Here is a 15,039-nt window from a genome sequence, read left to right as displayed (position 1 = left end):
GTTCAGTGCCCACATTGCGTTACACAGTAACGCTTCACGTCAAGACAACGTACTGCATGCAGTACTTTATACGCGGCTAAGCCGCGTTAGACTGTTTGCACATGCTCAGTACGGGTGTTTTTTTTATTTTAGGGGCGGAGAGGAGGCGGGGAGAGGCCGCTACGTAGCCAGGCACATGGCTACTTGGCATTCACTGCACTTGCAGTGTTTACTCTTTGAAGCGGCCACTGATTGGCTGGCGGGACCATGTGATGTGGAGAGCTCCGCTCACGTGGTCTCCGCAGCACCTCCGACAGAGCAGGCGCACCAAGAGCTGCTTGTAACGCGACTCTTGGTAGCGTCCTGCTCCAACACCACCAGGCGTAGCGTTAGGGTTAGGTTTTCAGAAGATGACTTTTCTTCAAACGCCATTTTATTCTAAAAAGACAAAGAACAAATACACACACAATAAATGAGAAAACCATGAAGTACCTACTTCTGATCACAGACTCCTCCAGAATGTGTCACACTATATGTCCAAATCCAGAGTTGCCCAAATGAAAAAAAATGTATCCACGATTCACTATGTATAACACATGATTCAACGTACAATCTCCTGTAATGTAATCTGTTTGTAAGTAGGGGAACGCCTGTACATTTATGCATTGTCAGTTAGTACAAACTTACCATCATATTGAACATGGGAATTCAGTCTCAGTGCAGCATCTCTGTTTTAATCACGGCATAAACCTTCACAGTTGTAGACATTTATGGCAGTGGAAAGGAAAGGCACTCACACCTCTACTGCTGGCTTGTTTCACTGGATAGTTATTGCTCCAGAGGTTTGTGGGATCTGCTGATGGCTTTGAACATGGTCACCAGATGTGGCAGGAAATGTACGTTTCACATGTGCTATGCTTACATGTTATAGGTATAGCTAGTTGTGTGACATTCTGCTTTCTGTATAACTGTACATCCTGACACTTTTGTTCAGAGCTGCTCACAAATTAGAATTCAGACTGCGGGCTCCTAACACCTGAAGCAAAGATGTGCTATGTTTGCATTAGCATCAATTTGCACTAAGGGCACAAGATATCAGCAGCTTGCACTTGTTACTGTTGAGTTGGCAGCCATATTTGGTCATGTTAACTAAACGGGAAGCATGAGGAGGCTGGGGAGCAGAGACATGGCTTTCTCCCTATAGACATTCATGTTTGACCTGCATGAACACTATGAGAGAAAAAGAGGGGGGGGGGGGGGGTGGAGTGTGGCAAAAATGCTAAAACTTGCATGTGTCTATAGGAGATACTTTCTGCTTTTTGTTGAATGCAGCACGGTGGCGTGAGGGCAGCACTGTGGTGTAGTGGATAGCACTCTCATTTTGCAGCACTGGGTCCCCTGGTTCGAATCCCACAGCCAGGGCACTATCTGCGCAGAGTTTGTATGTTCTTCCAGTGTCTGTGTGGGTTTCCTTTGAGCTCTCCAGTTTCCTTCCACCTCCCAAAAACATACATAAGTTAATTGGCTTCCCCTATCAAATTGGCCCAAAACTATGACTGATATATGACTATGGTTAGGATTAGATTGTGAGCCCCTTTGAGGGACAGTTAAGGGACAAGACCATATACTATGCACATGGCTGCGGAAGAGGTCGTACTATGTAAATACTAAATAATCATTTAATTTTATTTATGATTATTTAGCAAGCTCTGCTGGTAAGGTGAGCTGTATGAAGTAGATGTGGTAAATAATTCATATCTACCCAAAACAGATAATTTATCCCCCTACCATAGGGTCCCACTTGATCTTTCCAAATTTGGTCTAATATCCGTCTCATCCCCTTAGCTGCAAACATCGTACTGCTTATTGAAGCCAGTGTTCTCCCCAGGCTCTTTTAGCCGGGTGCTCCACCCGGCTAGTTTTGGTGACCACTCGGCTGTCACCGGCTCACCTCCTCCTATGCTGTAAGCAGAGTTGCTCACAGAAGCACTGGCCCTGCATTCTCATCTCACCCCACCCGGCTACTTGTTCATGCCACCCAGCTGGAAAAAATTTCTGGGGAGAACACTGGAAGCTATGGGGTTTTCCATCCTAGTGCTGTTTTACCCCACAGCCTCCTGTGCTCTGCCTCACATTCTCTCAAAGGCCTTTCCCCATAAACCTTTGATCAACAAAATCTGCAACCCAGATAATGTGTACTGTATCCATTTGGCCGACCTCAACCACACCGACCTCCAACCACTCACATATAGATTGGTTGGACAATTTTTCATTTGTTTTCCACAATGTGTGTTTAGGAGGTTGGTGAAATTGCTGAGTCCGTTGTTCCCCCACCTGCAGAAGCCACTCTTCCGCGTGCTGCGCTGTGCCATCCTCACTTCTTTATAGACACACTGCATCAGTAGGCATTGGCGCCCCATTGTCACCTGCAGGGTAGAGTTCAATTCTGTTTGACGACACAGATTTGGCCCAAATTGTACGTATGTATGCACCTTTAACCCTAACCTCAACTTGCTCCATAATGCCAGTACAGTGCCTGATCTGGTGTTCCATGCTTTTGTTTCCCAATGTCTTTTCCCACTGTACCCTTTACTCTCATCAAAGGTCTTCTAGCTCCAGGTCGTGAAGTGGCTGGCACTCTTATATTGCAGTACTGGGGTTATGGGTTACAAAACTCCAGCAGGAATACTATTCACAGTTTATTTGTACTCCAGGGTACACCTACAATGTATAAAAAACATACTAGATGATTGTTTTGGCACTTACTGGAATTGCCCTGGAGTGTATGCTTGTGTGAATGTTTTAGATGTGCTAGATTGTTAGCTCCTTCTCAGGCCAAGGACTGATGTCATTAGTTCTGTGTATTTTATGCTTCTGTGAATGTTTTAGGTGTGCTAGATTGTTAGCTTCTCTTCAGGCCAAGGACAGATGTCTTTGGTTCTGTGTATTTTATGCTTCTGTGAATGTTTTAGGTGTGCTAGATTGTTAGCTTCTCCTCAGGCCAAGGATGTCATTGGTCCTGTGTATTTTGTAAAGGTGTGTGTAATATGTAAGCACTTAGTAAGTACAGGAAATGGGTCTGCTTCCCTATCAGTCTGTAGTACAGAAAAGACACAGAAGGACCCCTGACCTTTACATAGATATGTCAGGTATGCTACAGGCGCTGATTCATTACCTGGAATCTCTTGCTTAGGAATGTCTTACCCTTCACCTATCATATATGTGGCGCTAGGAGTCTTTCTTTATTTTCAGTAAAGTTTTTGTGAAGCTGGTGTGTTACCTGCAATACAGCATTACATACCAGAAACCACATTCCTGTGCAGTGACATGTGACCTTCACAGAGGGTTGGCATCCATTACGCTCACCCAGTAGCACACTCCAGCCGATTGACTGTATGGCCTGCTTATTAGTCACTTTCCTGTGTCTGGAACTAGCTTATTTGCACAGACATTTATCTAGTGTCAATAGAATAAAGTTAGAATCGAATGTCTGAATGCAGGTTTTGAGAAAGGATGAGTAATGATTCTTATCCACTTTTCTGAAATAGAATTATAACACAAATAATAGCAATAGTTCCTGAATGACGTACAGTAGAAACTCCAGAGAAATGTGAATGGGAAATTAACTATACTGTATTAAAGTTGTGTACGATAACCTCTGAATAGTGGATATTAAAAGCACATTAAAAGATTTGTAAAACCTCACAATTTATGGTTTAAATGCTAAAATAGAAAATAAGCCCAAAGGTTTAAGAACCCTGGGGAAAACGTATGAAGATCAATACCAATAAAACTGGAGCAAATGCTTAGTGTCCAATGGCCAGGATCTGAGCATCCAATTGGTGTCCTGGACAGGGCTGTTGAGTCTGAGTTGGAGTCGAGGAGTCGGAGCAATTTTGGGTACCTGGAGTCGATGGTTTCATAAACTGAGGAGTCTGAGTCGGAGGATTTTTGTACCAAATCCACATCCTTGGTATGTATTAGACTAAGGAGTTGGAGTCGAAGAGTCCGAGACATTTTTGGTACCTGGAGTTGAAGTCAGTCAGTGATTTCATAAATTGATTAGTCGGAGTTGGATGATTTTTGTACCGGCTCCATAGCCCTGGTCCTGCACTTGAGCGTCCAGCTGGAGTCCGGGACCTGAGCGTCCAGCCGGTATCCTGGATCTGATTATCTGCTCCACTTTCCCCAGATTTGCTCCAATTTTTCCTGCACTGGTTTTGATGAACCTCTCCCATTGTCCTGTTAAGGTTGTATGTATAAAATAATTTATGTAATTTTAATTAGTATTCATCATGAGGCTTGCTAATGAATGCGTCAAAGGACTCATTATGGAATAATTAATTAGATACTATAGTGAGTCATAGGGTGTGTATACATGAATACTGGAAATGATTATGAGACAATTATGAATGTAAATACTTGTTTGTACTTTAAAAACAGTACAATTGTCTCTTTATAGTTTCACAGGTGTCTAGATATACATCATGAGTACCACCAATTTTCCTAGGTAAAGCTTATTCCTTCAGGAATTTAACTGGTGATCAGATATAAGATTTTTATAAGGCTTCTAGTTTACGCTGGAATATTATCAGGTAATTCTTGACCAAATCATGGGCCAGTAAGGGCCCTTTTCCACTAGCAACATTTTGCAATCAGATTCCGATTGCCAGTGGATCACAAAATGCTAGGCACTTTACAATCTGATGGACACCACGGAGGGATGTTTCCATTGGTGCTACGCATTTGTGAAGTGAATTTTTTTTTTTTCCAGATCGCAAATGTAGTCCTTATACTTTTTTTTTTTTGTTTGTTTTGCAATTGAAGTCCAAAATATAGGAGTGCAGGAAAATAGTTTGATAATCGCATAATGTGCCATAAACTTGTTGGATCACACGAAAATCAAGGCTGAATCACGGAAGTGAATATTGAGATAAACGCAATAACATCTCTTATTGAAAAAGGGCCATTAAGGTGCAGTGTTTCTCAACCTTTTAATAGCAAGACCTCCTTTATTGCTTTGGACATATCCCGTAACCCCACAATGCATATATATTGTTAGGTTTACTCCATAATTGTAAAAAATACTTTGCAAGCATTCCTTGATGCTTTAAATTAACTATTAATACTCATTTAGAATGATTTATGTGTCATTTATCTTTTTTTTTTTTTAGTCTCAACACTTACTATAATGGACTGACTATGATTAGTTAAAGTTCCTCCTGGGATACGTGTACCATGTGTGGAGAACCTAGGTCTAAGGCTCAGTTCCAACTAGAACCAGATTTCCAATGGTCAGCATGAGCGGACCATGTATTGTCCACTCCAATATAACGGGAGTGGAGGAGGTGGCACTGCACTGTGGGGATGGTTGTTTCCACACCCAGGAACGTGTACTCATATGATGTACTCTGGACCAATCGGATAACAAAAATTAGGAGAGTGTTGGTGGAACAGTGGGTGCAGGGGGTGCCCGGTAAGAAAACCCGGTTTAATGACCCTGGTAAGAAACACCTGTTTAATCACTACAGCAAAAAAACACCTGTTGAATCAGTATGTAAGTCTTCTACAGTGAATAAATGTAACTCATTGAAGGTAGTGCCTGATTGTCATCTGTATGAAAAACTTCTTTGTGTGATCCTTAACTGCTTGCTGCACAGGGGACCTGCTTCGAGCTTTCCACGCTGCCTTCCGGAACTCTCCTGTGAACTCCAAAAACCCACAAGTGAAAGTAAGTATAGAAGGGCACAACATTGGAAGAAGTTTTCTGTAAAAAACTGGAGCCTCACATGGTAGCCTTCTGGTCATGTCACGCAGGCGACTGCTGCTGTTACACATTGCTGTCACATGTCTCTAGAGCACGGGTCTCAAACTCAATTTACCTGGGGGCCGCAGGAGGCAAAGTCAGGATGAGGCTGGGCCGCATAAGGGATTTCACAAAAAAAGTCCAGTGCTCCCAATACAAGTAATCCGCCGTGTCCCGCCGCAAAACGAGGGCTGAAAGCTCTGCCCCTTCCAGGAAATGCCAGTGGATTGCCCCCCGGGCGATTTGGGGGCTCTGCAGCCCTCGTTTAGCGGTGGGGATGCGGCGGATTACTTGGGAGCTCTGAAGCGAACTATAAGGAAGCTTTTGCCGGCGCGGGCCACAAAATATTGTATCGAGGGCCGCGAGTTTGAGACCCCTGCTCTAGAGGGTGAGACACCTTAATATTGTCAGTGTCTTGCAGGAGGGATACAGTCACTGGCAACTATCACTCCTAATAGCCGTGTAGTTTCAGCTACAGGTCACAGCTGTTAGGGATGTGTCATGGGGATGAGAGGGCTGCAGTCACCCATGTGACTTTGACATTAAAGGCCCATTCTAAAGCATTATGCAAATAATGAGAATTGTGTCAACTTCCGTGGGAAGATCACACAGGGTGGAGTCCTTAAACTGGTGCAATAAGAAAGGAGGTAACAGACTCTCAGCAAGCACATCTGTTTATTAAAATTGGAGCCACCATTATTTCCTGTTTGCATGTGCATGTAGGGTTTTTTTTTATGTTGGAAGTGGAAGTGACATGTGATTACACCCAGTCATTCAGAGCCTTACTAATGTGGTTACAAAGGAGACTTAGGCTACAGTTCCACTGTAGAGTCTCTTCAGGAAAATCCTGTGCGATTTTTTTTTTTTTTTTTTTTTTTTTTTTTTTTTTTTTTTTTTTTTTTTTGCAAATAAAAAAACCCCATAATATTTTACATGTGTTTTCATGCGAAATTTCACTTTCGATTTTGCCAAGTTCCTCTTTCTCGTAAGAATACAAACGTGAAATTTGGCATTTGAATGCGATTTTTCTCATTATTTACATTTTGTTCAGGCATACAATTTCATGCGAAAATTAGTATAAAATGAAAACTAGCCCCTTCACAATCATTGGTTTTCATCGATATGTGAATGTTCATACCGAAAATTTGTGGAAAAATCACACAAGTGGAAATCTAGCCTGAAATGTTTTTGTTTTTTTCCCTAGCTGCATCTGTAAGCCTGTGATTAGCTGGTTGTGGTCATGTGGTAATGCTGTGCTTTCATTCCTGCAGGATCTCTTCAGTAGGTAGTTGATCTGTGTAATCTTCAGTCCTGCTCCATCAGTGTGAGTTCTATAGTGGAACATGTGCAGCAATAGATCATCTAAAGCAGGGGTCTCAAACTTGCGGCCCGCGGGCCATTTGCGGCCCTCGACACTATTTTGTGGCCCTCGCCGGCAAAAGCTTCCTTATAGTTCGCTTCAGTGCTCCCAAGTAATCCGCCGCATCCCCGCCGCTAAACGAGGGATGCAGAGCCCCCAAATCGCCCGGGGGGCAATCCGTCGGCATTTCCTGGAAGGTGCAGAGCTTTCAGCTTCAGCTCTGCCCCTCCTGACGTCAATCACCGCACAGATCGCCGCCTCTCCCCGCCCCTCTCTGTGAAGGAAGAGTGAGAGGGGCGGGCAGAGGCGGCAATGCGCCGCGATTGTGAAATTCCTTATGTAGCCCAGCCTCATCCTGACTTTGCCTCCTGCGGCCCCCCAGGTAAATTGAGTTTGAGACCCTTGATCTAAAGGCTTCCATCCACTGAGACATTCCCCAGCAGATTTGATCACTGTAATCGAATCTGACGATGATTGTTGCCTGATCGGAATTTAATTGATTTCTTGCAAAAGTCAACGGACAGTATCGATTGGATAGTCGATTGGGGGTGTGGCGGTATCTATGGGGGCCCAGAGATGAGTGACGTGTCTCCCGACGAATGCTATGCTACTAGTGCTGCAGAGAGTTCTGTCACTCACCTCTCCAGCTGGTGCGCCCCTTCCTCTGTGCGTCTCATTTCCCATCTCCCCTTTCCTGCAGTGATCCAGCAGTGCATGTGAGTGTGTACCTGCCTCCAGGTCACTACAGGCATGGGAAGATGCCGGACACACACAGTAGGGGCGCGCCAGCTGGTGAGGTGAGTGTGAGAGCGGCTCTTCTGTGCCTATACTCTGCATAGGGCCTTGGAGAACAGCATTAGCGGGGGCATACCTGTAGTGTGGGGGACAAGGTGAGTGGGCCTTCATACAACAGTTTTATTGATTTGTAATAATTTCATGCTGAAATCTATTAAAATGAATGTACAGCATGTGGCAATGATAGATCCCTGTCTGATCAGATGTCTACCAGGAAGGGATCCATCCTTTGGGCATGTCGGGAGAAAATCTGCTAGTGTATGGCAGGGTTAAGAGCAGCTGTAGGTCGAGGCTAGAGATAGACAATAGGCAGACTGTGGGCAGCTTGCTGGCATGCCGGCTCTTAGTTAATTTGGAACCTGGCAAGAGGTTAACAGCAGCATTTCTCAGCTCCTCAGTTTGTCCAATTGAGTAGATATGATTCACATTTTCACTAAAAGTGATATTGTCTAATGTATGAAGGTATTTTAACATAAATTGGAAATATTTACTTCTACTTCTATTAAGTATTGTATTAGCATACCACAAGCATACCGGGTGTACAGAAGGATCAGAGTTAAACGGAGCCATCAAGTTTATGTATCCCAGTTTACTGTGGAGTAAGAATGCTTTTCTTCCCCAGCTTATGGGTTGCTAGTGGACACAGTTCATCAGTTGTTGGTTTTTTTTCATTATTTTTAGTAAAAACCTAGCCTCTTATTGGATGATGAAGGTCACAAGGGGAATGGACACTTTTCTAGCATTTAACTAGCACTATTAGAAATCCAAGTATAGCCTTTAATTTGCATTTAGTGGAACGTTTATATTACATGTATTATGCATGGAAAAGCTCTGTAAACATCTAGCATCTTTGCATAATAAAGATGAAGCTGCAGTAATTCTCAGCTGCTCATTTCACCTTAGCAGCCTTTACTACCTGCAAACTCCCCCCTACCCCTTCCCCCAGTCAACCTGGAGTCATCACTCCTGATTGCTCGGTTCCCATTTAAGGCAAGTGGAAAACGGCACGGTAAGCTCTCTTGTGCATGTTTGCTCCATCTGCTTTGCAAGCACGCTGTTTGCCTGCCTTGATCGCTGTGTTTGATCTGCATAGTCATGTGTTCCGCTGTTGCTGACCTCTCAGCTCTGTCCTGAAGCTCACAGACCGGAGGCCGGCAGGAGCATGGGCTTCCCATTGAATTACAATAGACCAATTCGCCCTACCTACAGGGAGAATTTTCATTGGCCCACCGTGAACCAAGGAGAATCTTTCCTGTTGCCAAAGATTCTCATTTGTCTTTTGCAATCCAGTGGGGATCACCATGCTTTTGCTCGGCACTAAGTAGAGGGGTCTGCAACAGGGGAGACAAGTGAGTATCGGCGATTGAAGCGGACGCAACAACCAACCTAATGAGAATGGACACTGGAAGTGGTTCAGACTGAATGGCTTTCAGCAAGCAGCTGTAGGTCTCTGAGAAAGGGACATGATATAGTGTAACATACTCTTTTATTTTTACAAAAACAACCTGTTTTGCTTACAGAACTTGTCTATACATAGTTCATTTAAAACCCTAGTCTGTTAAATGTTGAAAGATGAAAATAACTCTCCTCTTACTCACAAAAAAAGTCTTGGGCCTCGATGATGTTTCCAAATTTTTGAAGAGGAGCCAATTGTCATGTTTTACTTGGCTCATCATCATTATTGTAGGATGTGTGATATATGTGAGAAGTCAGTTACCATGTGCATCCAATATCAAGGATTTCCCCAACACCAAAATTCCTTACAGGAACTTGGCGACACTTGTGTGTTCTTTGCAAGGTTGTTAGGATTGTCTTTCAGTGTAAGAACATAGTTTTTTGCCTTTGCTTTCTTCTGACATATAACACTTGCTCTTACCAGGAAAAAACCCAAGCAGTTGTACTTAAAGTCCTCACATCGTTCAAAAGTAATGAGATTGAGCAAGCAGTGAAAACACTGGATCGAAACGGAATTGACCTACTTATGAAATATATCTACAAGGGTTTTGAGAAGCCTACAGAGAACAGCAGTGCTATATTGCTACAGTGGCACGAAAAGGTAAGCTGATGGGATAGCAAACTTCAAAACTTATAAAGTCTACAACAGTGCTTCTTTCTTACAATAGTTTCTAATGTTAAACTGTTATATTAGAGCAAATTAAATAAGATTTAAAGGATATTCAAGGTGGGTGGGGGGTTTAGATTTACTTACCTGGGGCTTCTACCAGCCTCTAGCAGTCTATCATGTCCTTCGCTGTAGTTCCAGTGCCCTCCAGAGTGGCGCTGTCCCTTCCGAAAGATCAGCGACTAATGAGCATGCTTGCTTCACAACGACTTAAACTGCACATGCATAGAATGCTCCCGGGCCACGAAAGTGCGATCAAAAGAGGCATGTGGACAGGCCCACGCATTTGCAATAGTCACGACCACAACTGTGGTCAGATATTTCAAATCGGAACTACTGCGATGCACCTGATTTATTGGCTTTAAGAAGCCCCAGGTAAGTAAGTATCTAAACTCACCCAAAACCCCACTCACACCTGCAACGGATATCCTTTAAGGGGCAATGCCATTAAATGGTGTTCATTGAAAGTAGATACAGTTTTTGTATTACTCACTTTGAGGACCATCTTTCTCAGTTTATTAAGTCCTGGGCAGTGTAATTCTTTATCTCTTTACTTGCTACTGTCTCTAAACTTACTTGTTGACACTCAAATTTTGGGTGTAAAGTGGGAAAGTTGGCTTATCCGCTGGTGATATACCCTCCTAAGCAGAATTGGCATTGGGGCATCCTGCAGAATGCAGAACTACCTCTCATCTCTCCAGCTTGCATCAATGCATCTACCCAGAAACTTGTGAATTGGGCCTCTAGAGCTGCAGGCTCACGTGACTGTGAGCTTTGAGCTCTACTAGCCAGTTCAGAAGCTGCCTGGGAGACGCAGGGAACGGAGCTGCAGCGAGGACAGAATGTTATGTTTACGTTGGTATAGTCCTGCGTATGCTCTGCATCCACCGGCATGCTCCAATGCACGCTCTGCATGGGGGACTAGGGTGCCAGGTCTTGGCTTTTCGCCTATCTTTTAGGATAAAAGGAGGGAGGGCGGCACTAGTGTAGCATTCCCTGCCACCACTTTGGTAACGTGGTTTCAAGTTTTATATTCTATTGCTTTCTTTTGGTGCAAAAATTAACAGGTGTCGGAATTATGCAAGTCAAATACAGTACAGCATTGTCATCTCGCATCAGGAGTCCTTAACATCTCCTTACTTCTATTGTAGACAGCCATTGCTGTTCACAGTTACAGAATGTTTAATGTGATTGGCTGTAACATGGCTTGCAAGCATTATAGTAATTCTCCCACTGGAGCCCACAGCTCCGCCCCTTCGGCAGGGATCAGCTCTGGGGATAAATTGAGCACAGCAGTGAGCACATTGTATGAAGAAGGTACAGCAATAGCTCCGAGCAGTACTGATGTCTCAGGGGAAGCCAGTAAGTGGTTTTAGTGGGCCAAATGTCAACCAGCACTGAGAAATAAGATTAGGTCTGAATGTCCTTTAACTGCATTTTATCTCCTAATTTGAAGTTATTTGTGTTGTTCACTCCTAAACATCTTTTCATTTCTCCAGCTTGATTTAATAAACTGGCTTTGTGATTCAGGCTGCTGTGCTACCAGCTGGGTTATGATTATAGGCTACAATGATAATGCTCAGCCTGTTAAGTGCCATTAACATTAGTGAAAGCTTCAGTTCATTTAATCATCTTATATTTTACATCCCTAGTCTGTAATCACATTGAATTATGATCCAAAGCTCGGCTAGAACGTAGATTACAAAACAGAAAAACTTGGAATACAAACAGGGACCTCAGTCATTAGAAAGGTGCAGCTGGTATCTGAAGTCATTCTGTGAAGGTGGTGTGTGTACATCATGATAGTCGTTTATTGGACAAACGCCTTAGTCCTCTATGCCTGTATTCGGTATGTAATTGCACAGTGTACTGGAACATGCAAGGTCTTCAGCAGTGTTTGACACAGTACGTCTTTGCATTTCACTGCACCCACCGCCCAGGTAATGGGGTAACCTTCAAACAGTCTGCTCTTTATTTAGACGTAATAAGGTTGAATCTTATTTAAAACTTAATTTTAGATGTGCTCCTGATACCGGTATATTTATGATTCCAATTTGATAGCTTTTACAGAACTATCTCGGGATAACCAGCTAACAGTAGCTCTGGAAACCCATTATCATTTGACCGTTAGCATGTTGGTTTAATGTTTGACTACTGACGAGCAGCCCTGCCCATTGTTGTTTACAGATATCGGACGGAGTAGAAATTATTTATCATAGTTTCTCATAGTCAGTCGTTCAAGTGTGTGTTGAATTTGACAACCATAGTATTTCCCTGTACACTGGTAACTATTTCTCCGAGGCCAGCTGTCTCCCGTACGCTGGTAACTTTTCCTCTGAGGCCACTTGTACTATTCCTTCTGAGGCCTTCTGTCCCCATACACTGGTAACTTATTCCTCCAAGGCCAGCTCTCCCCGTCCGCTAGTAATTATTCCTCTGAGGCTAGCTGTCCTATATTTTCCAAGGCCTTCTGTCTCTGTACCACTGGTCACTATTCCTCCAAGGTCAACTCTTCCTTTATGCTGGTCACTATTCTCCGAGATTAGCTGTTCCCATACGCTGGTAACTATTCCTCCAAGGCCTTCTGTCCATATACACTGGTAACTATTCCTCCAAGGCCAGTTGTCCCTGTATGCTGGTCACTATTACTCCAAGGCCAGCTGTCCCATATGCTGGTTACTATTCTTCTAAGGACAGCTGTCCCCGTAGGCTGGTAACTATTCCTCAGACCGTAAAGCCCCATAGACACACTGGATTGAGGTCAGCTGAGGCGGCTGATCACAACCACCTCAGCCAATAATCCGGCGTGTGTACAATGGCCCCTGACTGCCGCTAAGCAAGCGCCCCGCCAGGTGGATCATCTTGCTGAAGCAATGGCCCATTCCCTGCCCACGACATGTCACACCTACTTTGCTCCGTCGTGCCTATACAGCTGACTCCACGTCTGTACTGCATCAGGCCCAGCAATGTCCCACAAGGGATCGGATCCCAATCCCTGAATGGAGATGTTTTAGTCTACACTACATAAAGACGAAAACTTTATTCCAAAAAGCCTAAATAAGCATGCAATCCCAGCTCATATGTTTAAAATTATGAGGTCTAGTGCCACATACCCAACATCATTAGTTAGACCCACAGAGAATTTAAAAAATCTTCAGGGGTGTATAATAAATTTGATGGAACCACGTCATTTTGTATCAACTTATCACGTGAGTATATCAGTTTTCATTTTCAGTAGAATCTCTCTATAATAAACGTTGTCCCCAGATCCCTACCATGCGCCTGTATAAATATACAATATAAGACGTATTATGATATAGTAAACTACTTGGCCAGGTCCCTTGAAGTTTACTATAAATGGACACAGGTCCCAGGTCCACTATACCTGGGACCTGTGTAAATTGGGAGGTAGCCTTGTCAAATTTCACTTGGTGTGCTAGTTAAACTATATTGGACCTCTCTGGCTATCTATAGTGGGGGAGGGGGCCCTCTCTGGCTACCCATAATGAGGGGCACACTGGCCACTTGTATTGGGGTCACTCACTCCCACCTAAACAGGGGGGTACATACGCTCTGTGGCTGCCTAAACTTGGGGGGGGGGGGGGCTCCCTATACTTTTAAGTCTGATTCTTTCTAGAAAACACTTTGTACCGCTTTTAGAACCTAAAATCTGGGAAGAATCATACCACTAAGGAGGTTAAAGAGTTGTTGGCTCTTGAGTTGCAAGGATGTCCAAATATACACTTTAGATTCACCAAGAGCTGCCTTTGTAAGTGAATGTATTGAATTAATTTTGTATTTCTCATTGGCAAATATGTGACCTTCTTGTCTCTTCTTTGTGCAGGCATTTGTAATAGGAGGCCTTGGTTCCATAGTCCGAGTTCTGACCTCACGAAAAACTGTGTAAAAGACTGTATTAGCTGAATCCAGAATTTTATGTTCCGGGGCTCCACCGCAGGGAAGAAAGAGTGGATGCAGAGGCCACCTGTCTGCAGAGTGCTATACATTAAAACTGTTTTGGAAAATTCAATTGGGAATGCTTCTTATTACCGACTGTGGACAAGACATGAATGTATGTTTGTTTAATGGGGTATATTTTGTTCCAAGCACCAGTCCTCTTTAACAAAAGATGATACTGTGTAAACTGACAAGGATGAGGAATTAGAGCTGGGGGGAGTGCTGACATTAGATAAGGGCGAGATATGGCCACCATACCAGATGAGCAGAGAGAAGCAGGCGGCGGTATTCCTTCTACCAGCCATAGTGGCCCTGTTCAAACTGACATCTTCTACCCTCCTCTGCCAACATAAGATTCCCAGTTACAAAATGTGATGAAAGGAGCAGAACTGACCTTTTCCAACGAACTAGGACTGGTAGCTATTTTTTTTTCTTTTTGTTAACTTGTACATACAGGATTTTAGGAGTTCCTTGATTTTGGTCTTACTTGAAACAACGGCCTTAACCCTTGACCCCGCCAGAGTGGCCGGCGATGCAGCAATCTTCCAGGTGGTGTCCTCCTCTCTGGCGCAGGCAGGGTTAAGGCCGGTAGTGGTTGGGGGAAATCGGATATGTGTTTGTGCCGTTTCTAAGTTAAAGCTGCAGTATGGCTGGGGAGGTGTTCTTTGTCCTGAGCGTGATGTTTTGGAGAAAGATGCCCACTCTGGCAGAACCCACTGCTCTACTGATACCTGTAAACTTAATTAAACTTCCAGCTTCCATGAGTGAAGTGATAAAACCAATCTGCTCTATCGTTGTGTTATTGGTCCTTGTCTCTATCTTTGTGTTATTGGTCTTCGTCTCATTTCTTTCCAGTTCAGTGTTAAAAGTAGCTACATGTTTCATTTTACCAACTGGAACATCTACTTTGTATACGATTATGCAAAGGGAGTGGGGTCTGCTACACACCATGCAATCTTTTTATTTCAGATCCCGCTTGAGTGAGAGATCTGATAGATACTCTGATCTAACATCGATTGG

General features: G+C 43.7%; 1 protein-coding gene across 1 annotated transcript in view; it reads left to right on the top strand.

Moving 5' to 3' along the window:
• Positions 1-14,801, top strand: part of ARPC5L (actin related protein 2/3 complex subunit 5 like) — a 32,531-nt gene extending 17,730 nt beyond the window's left edge. The window contains exons 2-4 of the mRNA XM_068248203.1: positions 5,639-5,710; positions 9,820-9,996; positions 13,907-14,801. Of these exons, the coding sequence (XP_068104304.1) occupies positions 5,639-5,710; positions 9,820-9,996; positions 13,907-13,969 (312 nt within the window). The 3' untranslated portion in view covers positions 13,970-14,801. The remainder of the gene's footprint in view (positions 1-5,638; positions 5,711-9,819; positions 9,997-13,906) is intronic.
• Positions 14,802-15,039: the final 238 nt, after the last annotated feature.

Source organism: Hyperolius riggenbachi, chromosome 8 (assembly GCF_040937935.1).
Source record: "Hyperolius riggenbachi isolate aHypRig1 chromosome 8, aHypRig1.pri, whole genome shotgun sequence".
NCBI classification, from domain to species: domain Eukaryota; kingdom Metazoa; phylum Chordata; class Amphibia; order Anura; family Hyperoliidae; genus Hyperolius; species Hyperolius riggenbachi.
This window is presented reverse-complemented; position numbering and strand designations above follow the sequence as displayed.